The sequence below is a fragment of the Protopterus annectens genome, chromosome 3.part0 (genome assembly GCF_019279795.1).
Source record: "Protopterus annectens isolate FY-2018-M chromosome 3.part0, PAN1.0, whole genome shotgun sequence".
NCBI lineage: Eukaryota > Metazoa > Chordata > Ceratodontiformes > Protopteridae > Protopterus > Protopterus annectens.
The window spans coordinates 994,124,450-994,144,410 of record NC_056731.1 but is presented as its reverse complement, the minus strand read 5'-3'; the positions used below and the strand labels follow the sequence as shown (position 1 = coordinate 994,144,410).

The 19,961-nt window shown below is 36.2% G+C and overlaps 1 protein-coding gene across 1 annotated transcript in view; it reads right to left on the bottom strand.

Annotated features, from left to right (window-relative positions):
- Positions 1–15,226: 15,226 nt before the first annotated feature.
- Positions 15,227–19,961, bottom strand: part of VGLL1 (vestigial like family member 1) — a 428,026-nt gene continuing 423,291 nt past the window's right edge. The window contains exon 4 of the mRNA XM_044065293.1: positions 15,227–17,872. Coding sequence (XP_043921228.1) covers positions 17,829–17,872 — 44 coding nt within the window. The 3' untranslated portion in view covers positions 15,227–17,828. The remainder of the gene's footprint in view (positions 17,873–19,961) is intronic.

Sequence of the window (19,961 nt, the reverse complement as noted above, 5' to 3'; positions counted from 1 at the left end):
CTTTATTAGCCTGATTTCAGATTACCACTATCCTATTGGATTTTTTAACAAAGCGTTGTACCGATCATACTATTACACACATTAAGAACATTACTATTGATAGTTGTGACCTTGCTAGACCCATATTCTTTCCTTTATATTAGTTTTGTCTGGATGCTAAACTTGTGATCAACATGCCCTTATAGGCACCTTAATCCTTAATGTACAATCTTAAATGTGTGACATTGACATTTTGCCATGAAATATCAACCCTGCAGTATCTTTGGGTTGAAAGGGGACTGTTATGATCCTGACTGGGTTAACGGTCGAGTGATTCTGGCCTTTTGTGATCGATGCTAGGTGAATAGATAGAAAATGATCCAGCATTTTATTAGGAAGCATATTATTCTAATATGCTATACCATTATCAGACTAAAATATTACATTCTTTATATTAGTCTAAACTATTATACTCTTATTACGCTAATCTGTTATGACTTTCTAAGTGTATGCTAACAGACAATGACTATTGTCACACCCAAATACTTGCTTATATTGTTAAATCTGTTATACCCTTCCATCTCTAGGCTAATTACAGATATAACACTATAGGATACCTCAGAATGATTTGATTTTGCCTGACTCCTTATGTGACACAAGGGAAATACTGCCAACCCAGCTAGCTGGAATTTTGTAAATAATTATATGTAATTTATAATATTAATATGATTTATATAGAAGTGTGACAAAAGGAAATATTGCCAGCCCAGCTATCTGGAATGCTATAAATAATTATCATTTGTGAATCTTGATATGATTTATGCAGAACTGTGTGTTACGTACTGAGCTGGAATGTGACCACAGCATGCCCTGTTGGCTTAGAATAGAAATGTATATTAACTATTATAATTATGTAACTGTATATGTTTTAACAGTAGAAACTGGGACATAAAATGTTAACTTGCAAAACTTCAAGAAAATAAATTGAAATTAAATTGTTTTATGATTGTGCTATATAGGTTATTATTCAGTTTCAGTATAGCAGACACGATGTTTAGAGCTAGAAGCTTTTTGTATCGTCTCACAAGAGAAGTAATTACTAGGTTTGAGATGCGTAAGTGTTTTATTCTTTTATGACTTTCAGGATCTGAAAACATTTGAGAGATATGTATTTTTACAGAGAGATGCTAAAAATGCTTGTACTTTCTGACAATGAGGTTAGCTTGGGAACTAAAGTCAGGTGACAAAAAGTGATATCACCCAAGCTAACCCAACAGTAATATTTGATATCAACTTAAGAACTCTCTCAGAGTGAGACTGGGCATTTTTGTATTTTGTCTTTGATCTGGAAACATCCACTCATCACCACCTTCTGCACTTCTGCTTGTGTGTTGTTCTGTAAGTAAGTTTTAGGGCATACTAACTGTTCTAGATTTAGATAGGAATATAGTAAAGTATAGCTTAGATGTTTTTTATTTTGAGACTTTCCTGCAATTTTGTTTTAAATATTTCCTCTAATTTTGAACTCTGAAGTCACTCTGAATACATATTTAGTGTTGTCTTCTTCTTTTATTATTTATTATTAAATATGTTTAAACCTACCTTTGTGGCTGATATTTGTAAGACATATTTAAGCTCTTAAAGTACTTGCATATCTATATGGTGACACTGCACAGGCCACTTCTAAATAGCCTTGATCTTGGTCAGACTACCATTTGGATTATGAGTAACACTACACAGTAGGATTGGACACCCTTTGTTAAGGGCCTTTGAGTAGCTTATAAAGAGTTGGCTGGTGGCAGCTGGAACTACCTTATAGTGTGGGCAGAAGGGGGCATAGCTACTAAACCTCTGCCAGCCTTTCCCAGGTGTGCGTGTGTGTTTGTATATAAATCAAATCTCAAAGAGTGTGTGTCAGCTACTTGTGTAGGTACACAAAGCACTGGTTCGACAGAGATGGTGCTGGAGCTTTTGTCTTGGCCACTCAGCTGAGATGTCAACCCTATAGCTGTGTCAGTGGGGAGTCTTAATGGGGATCTGGAGAAAGAGGGAGAAACCAGCCCCAGACTGACTGTGATCTCTGTGTGCTCTTAAGGAAAATTGCACTTTACTGTGTGTGTACTTGTCATCTTCCCAGTGTGTACATTCCCCACTGTTGCCAGTGGTGAGGATTGCGGCTTCTTGATTACTGGGCCAGTGCAGGGGCATCACGGTATCGCTCTTCCAATTAGTATTCTGATTAATAGATCCTTAACTGAGTCATACGTACCCAAACTTTGGCGTTCAGCCTACATCCTACCTCTTCACAAAGGAGGCAAAAACACTTCTATTTCTAACTTCCGTCCTATCGACCTACTCTCTCCAATATCTAAAATTCTAGAAAAATGCATCCACCACCAATTCTTACCCTATCTCATTCAAAATCATCTCCTTACACCCACCCAGCATGGCTTCCGTCCCAGCCACAGTACCATAACTGCACTACTATCCTTCTTAGAAACTATCAATCAAGCTCGAGACTCTGGACTCATTGTATCCACAGTACTGCTAGACCTTTCAAAAGCTTTTGGCACCATCTCCCACACACACCTTCTTCATCATCTGGCTAATCTCAAACTCTCCCCAAACACTATTTCCTGGTTCTCCAGTTACCTATCTGACAGATCTCAAGCAGTCAAATGGAAGAACTCATTCTCTTCCTTTTTGCCAACATCTACTGGCGTTCCTCAGGGATCCATCCTTGGACCCATGCTTTTCAACATCTTCATAAACAACCTTCACACCTTTATTCCTGACACCACAGTCATCCAATATGCAGATGACTCTACCTTGGTCTGCTCTGCCCCAAACCTTCCTGAACTCCAGACCAAAACCCAATTAGCCTTTACCACCACAGAGAATTGGATGCACCAAAACCACCTTTCTCTCAACTCCAATAAATCCAAAATACTAATTTTTCTCCCCTCCAAAGTTTCCTCTCTGGACAAAAACACTTTCAATGTTCTCAGCCAAACTAACACTGCCATCGAAGTGGTCCCCTCTGCAAAACTCCTTGGCATCACCATAGACGAACACCTCAAATTTGATCTTCACATACAACATAACATTAAGAAAACCCACCAAAAGCTAGGTATGCTATATAGGAACAATCACTTCCTTTCAAACTCCACTAGGCATACCCTGGCAACATCCTTCCTCCTACCTTCCCTTCTATATGGAGCCCCTCTCCTAACCAACTTGTCTGCTACCAACACCTCTAAGCTCGAAGCTTGTTATAATAAGATCTCCAAATTTGCCACCAAATCCAAAACATCAACTCACCACTGCCACAGCCTTCATTCTCTGAACTGGTTAGAACTCCCTAATCACCTAGACTATCTACAACTAACTACCGCTCACAAACTAATATTCTCCCCTAATAAATGCCCAGCCTTAAAGGACATCCTTCCTCTATACATCCCTAACAGATCACTGAGATCTGAAAACCAAAACCTAATCTCCATTAGTAAACCGAAATGACCAGCTGGCCAGCTTTTACTCTCCTTCTCACTAGGTAAAAAATGGAACTCTCTGCCTACTTCACTTAGGACTATACCCAACGCTGAATCCTTCAAAACTCAACTTTTTCTTCAACTATCCTCCAAATGGAAATGCTCCTGCTTTCATCCTACTTAAATTCCATAGGGACTCCTAACTAAGCACTCCTACTCCTACTCCACTATACTCTCATACTTATTCTAATTTCTCAAATACCTACAACTAACCGACTTTAAGTGACTGTAAGCATATAAATATCGATTCAAAAAAAAAAAAAAAAAAAAAACAAATCTGCCATCAAGTTCTCTGCAACTCTCAAATGTATTAACCCTACTTGATTTTTGATTTTACAAACTATATTGCATGTATTTTTACTTTGTAACCTTTATTTTCATTCTATAACCTATATTGTATTGCACTATTTTTGGAGCTTTTCATACTGTAACCTATATTGTATTATACTGTTCTTGGAGCTTTTCTCCCCGGGCCTCAACTGAAAATGGGCACTTCTTGGCCCAGTGGACTTCCCCGGTAATCAAACTGAAATAAATAAATAAATATCTATTAGACTCCATTGGCCAGTATGGGACATTAGTCAGGTCTTGCCTCTTCTGTGGCCATCTTGTTAGCACTTGGTACTAACAACATTTTGAGCATTAATCAACTGGCTGGTGAGAAATAGTAGGCTTTCCTTAAGAAATTGTCACATGACCATGGGACACTAATCCCTTACAACCAGATATATCTAGGAAAAGGCACCCATTCTAAATGGAGATACTGCCTTGCCTGTCACTATTTAAGCTTTAGGCTTTACTCTTTTGCATGGCTAACTGGAAACCACCAGACAGTAGTCACTAAGGAAACTGAGAAGTGGTGAGATGCATTTGTACTTTCAATGGTGTATTTTTGTTTTTTATTTACAACTCAGTTAAGGAGTGAGTGAGTCCATAAAGTGAGAGTGAATCTTGATGAGTGAAGTTATCAACTAAGTAAAATAAAAGCATTTTGGCAAATAATGATGTGAGTCAACTTCAGTCCAATTTAGCTTGGGGTCCCAAAAAGTATAAAGTTATATATGGAAGCCCAGAGGTGACAGACAGAGAGATAGAAAAACTGGTGCCGGATTTGGTGGATACATTTTAACAAGCTATGAATGTTTGTAAGATGATCCTATCTTGTATGAAAAAAAAATCAACCAATGATTTCCAGCATAATAAGACTAGATTAGCTGGTAACTGAGTTAGCAGCGTGTGGGCAACTTGTGATGAGTCATTGCTCCTCTCCCTCACCATTCTAGCTAAGGCTGTGAGCCAGATAAAACTGAAAGTTACTCTTAAAAAGCAAGTTAATTTGGTATCACAATGCTTACAAGTCAACATCTTCTAAATGAGTCCAGTCTTCTAGTGGACCAAGATAATCGGATTCATCAAAGTTAAAGATGAATACTTTTAGAGTGGACTACGTGTGGGGATTACCTGGAAACAGGCTTATTGTGAGAAGACTCGGGTGCTTTCCTCATCAGCTGAGAGGCAAAGGCTTGCTTTTTCTCATATGTATACATATGGCCATGTAGCGAGAGTGAATTTATTTATGGACAATTACTAATCACTCTTAAGTTGTGGTAATCCTAGAAGATAAGGTCCCCATTAAGCATTTATATCACGTTATCGAAAGATGAAAATAGCGAACACTATTTCATCAGCCTCAAAACATCTAAACATGAAAATATCAAACATTCAGAACAGCAAATTTTTTCCCATGGAAAAAAATTGCTGCTCCGAAACACATACACACAACACAAGCACATCAAACAAACAGCAACCACACACATACACTTAAATTCCTACATCTAACACTACACTAAACTAAACATACACTACTATCTACCCACTTACCTTAACCCAAACCCTAACCCTAAGGTCTGTCACTATCTCACACTCTCCTAACCTGCTCCCTAACCCTAACTCACTTAAACTGCCCCTAACCCTAAAGTCTGTCAATATCGCACACACGCCTAATCCACGCCCTAACACTAACTCACTTAACCCGCCCTTAACCCTAACATACAAACAATCACACACTTACCTAAACCCAACCCATAACTTTCCACCACAGCACTAAGAATAGCGAAACCACAGATACGGCCAACTGAATTATTTCCCAAGGAAAGAATTCACTGTTCTGCAGCTTCGCTATTCTTAGCATTCACTGAGTAGTGTTCGATATCAGAACATTCGAAGTTTTAATACTTCAATGTTCTGATATAGACCCCACTAAGTCACTTTGACCAGAGCTTGAATATACTATGTAGATACAGAATGATCTGCTTTCATAAAATACAGGTGGTTGACTGCTGGAAAGCAGAGAAATATAATTGCTGTAAGATAATTACTGTCATTTTGCTATTCTAATATTTGAGATTTAATATCTGATAATTTGTGTTTCATAGTAAGAGGCAATGCATTTACATTGTTGAGTAGATCCAATGGTTCCTATTTAGGGCACAACAAAATAGGCTAAGTAGTTTTTTGATTATGCCAGCATGGACTGATAAACAGATTCCACAGCTATAAAGATAAGCAGACACCTATGAAACAGAGAAATATTATAAAGGAAGTCAGACTAAGCTTAAATAAACCTAACGTCACTGTATGTACAAGCTGCTATACACAATTGTTTTAACACCACCCAACTATCTAATCATCATTTATTATTAACATTATTATTATTATTATTATTATTATTATTATTATTATTATTGTTGTTGTTGTTGTTGTTGTTGTTATTACCCCCCATTGTGTTGATCGGTCATTGGTAATTCTTGTTCTATACCATAATTTGTCAGTGTGCAGTGACAGTCTGGATCAGCAAGGACTGCCACCATGACATATAGTTTGTTTCTTTCCCCAGATGTAATTACACTGGGTCATTATCATCCCTATCTGCACATCCTCATGTATCAGGGCTAGAAGCACACACTTCCATATTATGTTCTTTGCTCTATGCTTCCATATACCTGATCATTGTGGTAGTAACAAGTACTTCATTATCTGAGCATTGATGTAGGAAAGTTATTTACCCCATGATGGTCCCCTTGGCACCACAGCCAGTACTTGAGCTTTAGCCAATAGTACTGCAGGCAAATTATGACATCATCAGGAAAACATTATCATCTAAAATGGAATTGTTTCACTTTATTTGAAAAAGTGGACTACAGTGTTCAAGAATGCAATTATTTTTAACAACTTTTTTTTGAATGTATGTGGAATTTAACAGACAAATATATAACTCAGCACTGAAGTATAGTGAGCCACTGTGAAGTTAATTCTAGAATAAACTGTCCATTAAAGAATGTTTCATAAAGGAAATTCAAAATAAAAAGACTTTTATCTGAGTTTCATAAAGAGATGTAAACTATTAAACCAAAAAGGTAAATACAATAAAATTCTAACAGGGAAAAGTAATTGCCAAATGCAAAAAACATTAGTTATGCACACCTATGTAATATATATACTTTATACATAACTGTTTTAGCTACACAAAATTGAAGACTGAATAGAACATTAAATTTAGCATGAAAAACTTAGCTATCAATAAATACATATAGAATATATGGATTATTTATACATACATAAATAAGGAAATATACAAAAACCTATAGTTAGAATGAAATCTACTCAATTCAACATGTTTTGCCCGGTGATGTAAAAGGGTAGAGGTGGATTTCTTGTGTTTGGGTATTTTATATACTTCAATGTATTTACTGGCTGCTTCTTTAAACTGGATTCAATTTAAAGTCTTGAGATCAATCTAGCTTAGTGTTACATAACGTTTCAGAAGTGCAAAAATCGTTAAAATTTGTAAATCTTTGGAGTGTAGTTTTTATTCTTGAGGAGGGATGTGTAGAATGGCAAATTTCCAAGAAAAGAAGTTTTCGTAGTATCCCAGCTTTTATAGCTTATTTTTTTAAGTGTTCCTTAGCTGATATAAATACTTACATTCCAAAACTGTGAACTATGTCTGACTCTTCAGTGTCATATGCATTGCAAAAGGATGAACAACTGGCAAAAGGCTAAATGCTTCACCTCTACATTACTATGATGTCTGAGAATACAGTTTATTATTTACAGCTGTATCCCTGCACAGCATAAAATCTCTATAAGGAGTAAAAATAAATGATCATTTTAACTGATGCATTGCCTGAATTATCTGATGACTCTGAAATGCACACAGAACTCCATATTTTATTATTTGCAAGATATGTGGCTCTCATATAGCTTCACACTCTGTCATTATACACTACATTGATGTGTCAAGGATTAAGGGGCAAGGGCGAGGCTCTTTTCCAAACTAGACATCATAAGATAATGTAGGCACCATCAGGAAATTCAGTTGAAAAAATGGGCAGGATATGTCAATTCTGCTAAATGTTGTAAGTTACAAAAACATCACAATATGTATGAGGGGGGTTCAAGCTATGATAATTCTGCAAAGTGCTATAATTTCCCCAAAACTATAGACTATGTGCAGAAGGTGTTAACAAGAATATACTCTGTGTTTCAATGAACCAATTTCTGTTTGTTTTTTATACTTATGAAAGACTGTCAAAGCAGACACTATAACTTTCAATAGTTTACATAAAAATCATTTATTTTCAGAGATTATGTGAATATAAACATATTGCATCCTGAATAAAATGTACAAAACACCGTAATACACATTTTAATATATAACTAAAGCATATTATACCACGTATTTTCCAAAAGAGTAGTAACACAATAATGCTACATGTCAAATGATTTTCATTGTTGATGAGTTAAGCTACCATCATGCTTTGCATGGCTCTGTGTACAGCAGGTGTAAAAGTTATGAGCTACTTAGAGGTATGCAATAATAGCTGCATTATATCTTCATACTTGTCAGTTAAATTGTTAGTGAAAATGGGATGTTTATTTCTTCGAACACTTATTAATGACATGATACCATTGCACTATGAGTAAGTATTTACAACAGTAGTGAAGCATGCTATTCCATTGGTGATCAGCCCTTGAAGCCAATTTTTATTTTACAAAACATGTGAACTATCATAATAAAATCTTCAACAGGCTTCACCATAAGCTCTTTTTATCATAAAAACACAGATAATTTAAAAATAAAATTATGGATTTTCAAAGAAATGATTAGAACAAAAGAGAACCTTCATATTTATATCTCACAACAAAAGATATGGTATACTTGGTCCAGAGTTCATGGTATCCCTTTCAAAATAAATAACCACTTCACTGGTTGCCTTTAAAAAATGCAGCTTAATAATCAATTTCATGTAATTTTATCTAGTTTGTCTCAGGAAAGTCACTAAATAAAAATAATTTGCAATAAAGATTACTTGGGCATGTGTGTGTGTGTGTGTGTGTGTGTGTGTGTGTGTGTGTGTGTGTGTGTGTGTACATATGGATCCTTAATTTCAGAAATTCGAAATTCAAATGATCAAGACTATATGATTGAGTTTCCAAAAACTCAATCATCAAAAAAAAAAAATCTACCTTTTTTTTTACATTTTCCCCCCTACAGCCCCCACACCTCCTGTAAATTATATATACTAACTCAGAGATCATACTACACTGAGGAAAAGGGTAAATTTCCCGATCAGCACTGTATTGCTATCTCCATTCAAAAACTTTGACTTTTTCAAAAACTTGATTATATTTTCCTGACCATATGAGTTTTGAGCTTCTGAAAACTCATTCAACTGATAGGGATCTATATATATATATATATATATATATATATATATATATATATATATATATATATACACACATACATACTGTACATAGATGCACCAAAACACTCATGCTCACATATGTTTATTATACAATACGATAAACCTGCTGTGGTGTTATATATCAATAAATATAACCATTTATACAAGAGGTCACCACAGAAATCATTAACTTGCATTATAATTCTGTAACTGACTTTCAAGAGTGCTTGGTATTCCTTCATATAAAGTACTTTAACATACTCAACGTAAAACTCTAAGGAGTAAACCAATTACCTTAATTTTATCTATCATTCATTCATATGAAGTACTTTAACGTATGCAAATGTCAAAACTAAGACATAGCCTTACTTGACTAAATGAAACAAACATTTATTTTAGAGTCACAAGCTATTCTTTTCTGCAAACATATGATCTGTGAGCACTGACACATTATTTGTAAACAAGAAGCTCACTTTAATGCAATTAATGTAAGGGTGACCTAAAAACTAAAGTAGTTAATTTTATTTGGCTAACTAAATTTAAAGATGAGCACTATTTTATATTATGACTTTAGTTTTCAAAAATGAAATTTTAGAAATGTAAATTTTGTAATGTGGATGAAAGGTTAAACAGCCCTCTCTCAAAAAAAAAAAATCCAGGGCCCCACTCCATACCACACCAAGATGGCGCCCTGACTGGGCTTACTTACAGTGTTTACTGCACTGATGGGCTAGCTACTCAAGTGTTAATATTTAATGTTGCAATATGTTTCGCTGCAATGTATTGTGCAGTGTGAGCCAGGTGGTGCACTTTTGGGGCTCCCCCTTTTTTCACTATACTGTGACTATAGAGTTGGTATATATATATATATATATATATATATATATATATATATATATATATATATATATATATATTTGTGGGGGGGTGCAGTGCAAAAATAAATTGTAGGGTTTTTTTTTTTAGATTTTTCAGCACAATGGATTCATTATTTAATTTTTGATAAATGGTATGCAAAAAATAAAGATTGTCAATGATTTATTGGTAAACCCCCTGATTTTGACTTAGACAACTGGAGTTCATCTAGCAACCATGGCACTGCAGGAGTCAGGCTGTGGGGGAGGGGGGTGAAATGAAATGGCTTAACTCTCCTGTGTGTTTGAGGTGACTCTGGGGCACTCTATAAACAGTATCATCTCCCTGCTAGAGACTGGGGAGACCACCCACTAATGCTCTGAGAAGGGAGGCATGGCGTCATGGATGAAATACTCCTTCAGAATTGTGAAGGACATCCTTTGCAGACAACTTATTTCATGCCTGTTCCCAGTGGCTGAATGTGATAGGTTAGGACTGAAGAAAAAAATGACAAATGTGAACTACCCACTGATAGCTGTATAAATAATAGTCCCCTTCTGGTCAATCCTTCTCCCCATAATGGGGGTACAAATAGTCTTACTGTCCAAAAGATAGTGATAGTCTACAGATATATGGGTCAAAGAGCCACAAAACAAAAAAAAAATCAAAAATCCACTTTTGGTACATTTATAGGTGAGCAAATAACAGCAAGAAACTGAAGATGACTCGTCATAAAATACATAATGTTGAAAGAGATTAGCTTTTATTCTGATGTACCTATCCATAGAATAAAACTAGCCACATTGTTAATATTTGCCTCTTCAGTAGTTTTAAAAAAGGATAGGAGGACATGCCATTCTAGTCTGTTACAACAAGCACATTCATTTTTAGCAATCTGAGGTTATATTTTTAATTGTCGTTTTAGCTATATAGCTTATATTAAACTCACATTGTCATAATACCAAAAATTGTGAGCACTATTTTATATTATGACTTTAGTTTTCAAAAATGAAATTTTAGAAATGTAAATTTTGTAATGTGGATGACACAGCTATCAGTGTGTGTGTGTGTGTGTGTGTGTGTGTGTGTGTGTGTGTGTGTGTGTGTGTGTGCATACTCATTCATGTGTATAAGTATATATTCCTAAATAAAAGAAAAATTTGAAGGTTAGAACTACATACTATATTTCTGTATTTTTTTACTTATTTATAAAGCTGTTAACCAAGATTGAACACTGGCCTACATGAATCATTTTCCGGTTCAGCCTGGGTATAACTTTATGCACAATAAAATTTAGTCATACATATCAGAGAACCAAGAATATATAAAAAGGCATTTGATGGAAACTATAAAAAGTATAGTTTATAAACTGGCATACTACATTAATAAAAATTTCAATTGCTTAGCACTGCTAGTATTCAAACAGAAAAATCAGTGCATGTCAAAATGGGAGTCACATTAAAGGCTAAGTGTTGAGATTAACATTAGGTAGAGGTTGTGGGTTTAGCTCAGTGGGTTGGAATGCTGGAGCTATGCAATATTTATACCTCTAAATGGCTATGATTTAGGCATAGCTCTATGATTTTGGCCCTCAGAAGTACCATCCTTCTAGATTTACTCATATTCCTCATAAAGTCAGACCCGTTTATGGATAGATGCCTTAATAAATATATAAACTAAATCTATATAGAGATTCCATATCACTAACTGTAAAAGCTTAAAAATGAAGACACACACACACACACACACACACACACACACACACACACACACACACACACACACACACACACACACACACACACACACACACACACAAACACACACACATACATATACAAGAACACATACACATATACATGCACATACAAAAAAACACATACACGTGAGTGCACACAGACATATACAAGATCGTACACATGTATACATGCACAAATACACACAAATACAGATGCACATATACACACACATAAACACACACACACATACATATATACATGCACTAACACACATAGATACAGACATACAGACACACACACACAAACACACAGACAGACATAAACATGCATACACATATATACATGCACATGCACACACACAGACACATACAGACAGACACACAGATACACACACTCAGATACATAGACACAGAGACATACACATATATACATGCACACACAGACACACACACACACACACACACACACACACACACACACATACACAGACAGATGCACAGATTCACACAGAGATGGATAAACACACAGACAGGAACTCAAAAGCAAACACACATATATGCCTACACATACTGTATGCACATACCTACACTGACTCACAAATACCCACACACATGCACACACGCACACACACACACACACCCACACATACACTAATACTTGAACCTCACCAGTTCACCTGCATATATCTTTCAAATCTGTTTGATGTCAGAGGAAACTGAAGAATGACATGCAGGTTCTGTTCAGAATGGATTTCAACCAGAAACTAAACTGTAAAAGCAAATATTGTGAGTCAGAAACCTACTGTGCTGCTCTGTTACTTTGTGAACCCACAGTCTTGTGTAATAAATCAGAGTTGAATCACACTTCTCACTTATTATCAATTGCTTGATTAATAATTTCATGAAACCATTATACAGCAGTAAAATTATAGTCCTGTAGCATAAGTTACATTATTCTCGTTAAGGTTCTTCTAAATAATGTTTCATGTTTTACAGTTTTATTACTCTAGGATGGGAAAAGTATGCTTGACAGACATGTACATCTTAGGAGCAGTGTGAGAATAATTATCTTTTTATAGCCATCATACCTCAATGCCTGAGTGTTATAAATCATAACTCTGTCATTAGCAAATCATAGCAGCAGATCAGAAAGAAGTGTATGTTCTTACATTTGAAGATACAAGGCCTTCCCATACGGGGTCTCTATAGTTACAGTAATAAGGAATACTTGCAGAAGCTATTTTATAATGCAGATACCTTTAAACAGGTTTAGCTTTATTAAAATAGCTCAGAAAATCCAGACAAAATGGCTGAAGTTATGGGTACCAGTCTTCGTGCTTTGCAGAAATCATAGCAGTTGAAATGGTTACTAATTATGTAAGTGATGACCACAGTAAATAACACAGTTCAAATAGTCCTGTGTTTTAAACCCAAAACTATGCAGCCTGCTACTGTAACAGCAAAATATGAATAAAACAAACTTTGTACTTGTCTATGCAAGTAAAAAAGTAAAAAAATCATATTATATTTCATTCATTTTCAGTTCATGTCTCTCAGTGCCTCTGCTAGTAATTATGCAGTGAAACCCTGTTTTACGGAAATGTGCCACATAACTTAACACGTCAGTATTAACTGTAATAATACATATTCCCATACGAGGCCACATTCGGACTCCAGACATGGAGAGAATGGTATTCCATGGTTTCCTTGGTAGATCATTCTTCTTCTTCTGGCTTTTCCGGGTTAGGGGTCGCCACAGCGTATCACCTGTCCGCTCATGATTGGCAGTGGAGTTTTACAGTGTCGAGTTGCCAGCCCGGTGCCCAGCCTTCCACAGAAGGCACACACACTCACACCTAGGGCCAATTTAGAGTGTCCAATCCACCTACAGCATATCTGTGGGTGTTAATATGAGCTGTGATTGTTATTCCATACACAGAATACTGCAAATAAACCAAGGGTGTATAACTGTTTACTAATTTGCTTATTTCATAAATTCTCATGTTTGCATTGTTATAGTATTGGATGAAAATGGAGTAGGATAAGCCCGTTCAAAAAAGTATAAAAATAATCAATTAGTAACATTTTAAAATGGGAAAAGAATGGTGACTCATCAGAAGCAAGGCAGCCATGTTTTCTAGCATATATATTTGGCTAAATGTAATTCTTCAGATGAGGTCACAGCAGTCAGGGTTTGCTGTAACAGACATTTGGCAACAGTGTAGTTAATAAACCTAAGTTCAGGAGTGCAAAAGCAAAGCTCTCCTGCTTGGGGTGTGTGGAGGTTGTCCTTGTCCTCAGCAGAAAAAAAATCCAAACATCATGTTGAGCATGGCTTTGTGATAACACAGTTTTGATGAAACAATTTTCTCTTCTGCAAAGACTTGGCACTTAGAGCAAACTCAGTTTACCTAAAAGTTAGTTAATGATCTTGGCATTTAATATTTAAAATCTGACCTCTTGTTTTACATTTTTAATTGTTGGTGATAACTGACCCTTTGAACCATGTAACATCACTAAACAGTGGGTAACCCTGCCCTGTAGTCCTTTATGCCCTCACAAATGAGACAGGACCGACAAGTCTTCCAAACTTTAATGCAGCTATATGTAACTTTCTATTCCTCAATATAAAATAAAAATACAGTGGGATGGTACTTTGTGGTATAATAAAAATGTAGTAAGATGGAAGGGTCAAAAGGGGAAAGCTGCAAACAAGAAAAGGCAAGAAACTTGGTGGTATAAGGGAGAGATAGTATGGGACCATATGTCTGTATGGTTCTATGACTCACTTTTCAACACCACATCGTCAAATAATATAAAGTGAAATAAAAGTTATTATTTAAAGACCATTGTCCTGTAAAGTAACCATTCTTAAATCTACCTGGCCAGGTATGCGGCTACCGTATCTTAAAAAGAACTCTGTGGTTTGTAACATCACTACAACATCCTGTAGTTTCACCTGTTGGGTTTGTAAGTGCCCTACATAACATTTAGAATCTGCCTGTCCAAATGGCTGCATTAAACTCAGATCCGGTATTCAGAGGTCTAGATTTCTGTTGATTGTAATCCTACAGCATAATAATAAGGGAGTAAATAGTTTGCACTTCTGTGGTGTGACTTCAGAATGAAAACACTTAAATAACATGGTGTGGTTCATGCAGAGAGCATCCTCTCCTGCACAAACTAAGTTTTATAACATCTATAGCATCCATTCTTACAACAGAATTAAATAGATAATGTATTGAAATACAAAACAGTTTGTAAATCTGTCAGTTTTTGTCTCCAACATGAGTTATGAGAGTTCTTCATGTGAGGTACAGATATCTAGAATTCTTAAGAAGAAAGCTTAATACTCGTAGGAAACAAAGTTCACTTCCTTTACTTATGTATAAAGTTTGTTTCAATACATCTTTACATTTGCTGTGTAGACTTGGACATTTTTACTTTTTTGGTTTTATAACATTTCAGTATTAATATGTAAGTCATTTGGTTATCAACATAGTGGTCATCAGGAAAGACTCACAGAACTCGCTAGATGTCGGATATCTTTCTTCAAGATTCAAGATTGCTGTCGTGAGGAGCCTACAGAGGTCTTCAAGGAATGGAAGGATCGATCACTATCCATAAGTAAGCAACCATGGTATGGAGATTGCTGGTGAGATAGTATGGATTGGATTCATGCAGTGTCATTAAGGGAGCGCATCATTGCTCAGAACCAGAATATCATTAGATAAACGTATGCTTATGCACAGCATCTTCTGCACCAGTAACTGTACAGTCCTGGAAGACATTGGGTTGGTATGGAGATTGCTGGTGAGATACTATGGATTGGATTCATGCAGTGTCATTAAGGGAGCGCATCATTGCTCAGAACCAGAATATCATTAGATAAACGTATGCTTATGCACAGCATCTTCTGCACCAGTAACTGTACAGTCCTGGAAGACATTGGGTTGGTATGGAGATTGCTGGTGAGATACTATGGATTGGATTCATGCAGTGTCATTAAGGGAGCACATCATTGCTCAGAACTAGAATATCATTAGATAAACGTATGCTTATGCACAGCATCTTCTGCACTAGTAACTGTACAGTCCTGGAAGACATTGGGTTGGTATGGAGATTGCTGGTGAGATACTATGGATTGGATTCATGCAGTGTCATTAAGGGAGCACATCATTGCTCAGAACCAGAATATCATTAGATAAACGTATGCTTATGCACAGCATCTTCTGCACCAGTAACTGTACAGTCCTGGAAGACATTGGGTTGGTATGGAGATTGCTGGTGAGATACTATGGATTGGATTCATGCAGTGTCATTAAGGGAGCGCATCATTGCTCAGAACCAGAATATCATTAGATAAACGTATGCTTATGCACAGCATCTTCTGCACCAGTAACTGTACAGTCCTGGAAGACATTGGGTTGGTATGGAGATTGCTGGTGAGATACTATGTATTGGATTCATGCAGTGTTATTAAGGGAGCGCATCATTGCTCAGAACCAGAATATCATTAGATAAACGTATGCTTATGCACAGCATCTTCTGCACCAGTAACTGTACAGTCCTGGAAGACATTGGGTTGGTATGGAGATTGCTGGTGAGATACTATGGATTGGATTCATGCAGTGTCATTAAGGGAGCGCATCATTGCTCAGAACCAGAATATCATTAGATAAACGTATGCTTATGCACAGCATCTTCTGCACCAGTAACTGTACAGTCCTGGAAGACATTGGGTTGGTATGGAGATTGCTGGTGAGATACTATGGATTGGATTCATGCAGTGTTATTAAGGGAGCGCATCATTGCTCAGAACCAGAATATCATTAGATAAACGTATGCTTATGCACAGCATCTTCTGCACCAGTAACTGTACAGTCCTGGAAGACATTGGGTTGGTATGGAGATTGCTGGTGAGATACTATGTATTGGATTCATGCAGTGTCATTAAGGGAGCGCATCATTGCTCAGAACCAGAATATCATTAGATAAACGTATGCTTATGCACAGCATCTTCTGCACTAGTAACTGTACAGTCCTGGAAGACATTGGGTTGAGGCATAAAGCCAGCAACATGGCCACTGGCTTGTTTAAGTCGGTGCAGTCATCTTTACCATCAGCAATTCACTGGCAAATCAGGGTTGTGAAACTCATCATGAGATACAGCTTGTTAAGGTAGTTTGAATATAAAATCTAAAAATAGGGACGTGGTTTGTAACATATTGCTGATTGAAAAGGTTACAGTCATTTGCATTGTTCAGAAAATTAATTGCTTATGTCAGTTATTACAACAATTTTTATACTGTGGCTATAATATCCAAATGACAAGTCATCATGTGGACAACAGAGAGATGGCATACAACAGGCCGGTCATTTAATTCAATATCTGCTTCTTTCCAAATGACCTAACATAGATTCTTTATAATAACACCTGTAGTTCATCGGATTTAACATAACGGCATTATGTTGAAGTGACACTAGTCATTGCGGATACATTCTCAGATTAAGAAAACGGTATAAGTCCTTTTGCTGTAAGTCCTTTTGCTGAATTGAAGTAAAGTGAATAATATCATAGGTATCTTATCATTTATTTACTGAAAATATTTTTTGGCTGCTGAAAATCAGAAGACTGTTCTTCAAATTTGCAATAGAAAGTGTTCATATATGTTATTAAATACCTGATTTAGCTTGCCCTTAATTCTTGCAAATAATACTGCAGGCATGCAAATCTCACAAATGAGTAATTTTTGATACATATAATGTTGCAGAAACACTATCTCGAGGTTATCAATATCTTCTTCACATAATTGTTGTGTCCAGTGTAATGGAAACTCTGAGGTTTGATGACTACCAGCTAAACAGAGCTAGCAAATACATTCATGATGTTTCCAGCATATAGACTTCATTGTCAAAAGTTTATCATCCTAAATCCATGCAAGATGCTCCAGTTTAATACCAGTATATGTCTTTTCTCTTGTCTTGAGGTTGGAACTCTAATAAAAAAAGGAGAAAATACAAGTTTGTTAGTTAAAATCAATGTACTACATTCAAATGATCATCATTACAAATATAAATTCTAGTTATAGCACTGTTTTATGCACACAGTTTATCGTCAGTGAGGACAAACTGCACAACATTACTATATCTGTCTTCCCATATCTGATAAACCCATGGCTACTTCCAAAGAGATGAAGATGCATGAAGGGAAGGAGATATACTATAGTGTCCACTGGCAAACATGGACACCTGTATATACTTGTCACATGGATGACATAGTTATTGGGCAGCTGGGCAGTTGCACTGCCAATGAACTATCCTTTGACCACCATGTATCTACTGTTATTAGGAAATACTTCTATCTAGTCATCCCAATTACTGGGGTATATTGTCTTGGTCAAGGAAAGTTACTATCCCTCTCTACATCTCTCTTATCAGACCCATATTAAGATATGATGCTCCTTTTGATATGTACTTGTCTAAACATATGACTCAACTCAAAGGACCTCAGTGTTTTCTCACAAAGAAAATCAAGGGCATATATTTCATGTGCTTCACAGCTTTAAGGTACGTTTTCTTTTCTTTGTTTCTTACAGATTTTTTTAGAGGGGGACTTTTGCATTGCCTGCAAAGCTCCAAGTCTTTCAGGTTTCTAATACCATGATAGGAATGGACCCCATTCCTAAGTTAAAGTATGATTAAAATTCATGAAATTAGTATTGTATTCTGATTTGGAGACTAATGAGATGAATCCGGAAATGCTGTTAGATGCAATTTGAAGTGAGAAGATATTTGTCTTGGAGACTGAAGCTATGAGGTGAAGGCTGTTTTCATGTTCAGAAAGAAGTGATAGCATTTCTGCATTTGAGGAACAGAAGGTTAGATATTTTCTAGGCCCAAAGAAATTGCAAGTTAATTTTACATCAGGTTATTTCAATGTAGTGTTGAAAGTTAAGTTGCTGATCTAATCAGATATCAAGGTATCTAAGTCTTGACATGTCTCTAGAGTGTTCTGATTATCAAATGTTATGTGCCAGCATGAGGCTACATGGCAAAGTTTGAGAGCGGTATTAAATATCACTGCTTTGGTATGCAAGGTCATTGCTGAAATGCAACCCATTGTCTGGATGTGGGCAGTGTATCGCTTCACAAACTCCATTCTTTCATAAATATAGATCTTTTCTCTGTGCCAAATGTAAACAAAATCCATTTAAAACAATGTCAATAAACTGCAGTGTAGTTCTGTGTGGGAAATGAGACTTAGTGACACAAACTCCAGCATCATCTTGAATGTAGGTTGTTTATTTGTGCTAGCTCCAAATAAACTCTAATGTACAAATGAAGTCCAATTACTAAGTGCTCAGTGCCACGTGGAAAACCATTTCTGTTTCTGTTTATGCCTGCATACTGTCATGTTTCCATCTTGTGCAAACTGAATTATTTGGCTTGTGCAGATGTCTGAGTCAGTAAGTGAGTGTTCACCTATGAATTAGCTATACAAGAGCCGTTGGCATTCTAGCAAATAAAGTAGACCCTAATAACTTTCATTACACAAAGTAATTACCATCAGTGGGCTTGCCTGAGTGTTAGAATACATATGCTGTCTTCCATAGTTGAAAATTATTCTGATGAGATACATTGCTGTGACATTCTGACCTCTGTTAAGATCCTTCATCTCTGGATATAGTTGTAAAGCAAAATTAGAAATATTAAAGTGTCTTTCACATTTTGCTCAAAACGTACAGGAGACGTGGTAATGGTATTACAAAAGGCATTAGTAACTGTCCAGCATATTTTATTACATCTTGTGCCCCACTGAAGCATGTAAAAAATAAGATTCTGGAGACTAGAAGCAGACATCCACAGTTGTTAAAGACTTTCTCCCAGGCATTGTAGCAACAGCTGATACAGTATAGATCAGACAGGTTCAATGGATAACTTATTTTCTGTGAAACCACATCTCCATTCACATCAACTGTATTGTGTTACAATTTATTGACTGGTTCCTTATAACAGACCTACTACTATAGTGTTTATATTCAGACTAGCAACCCTCAGTAGATTAACAAAAACAGTGTTTAACCA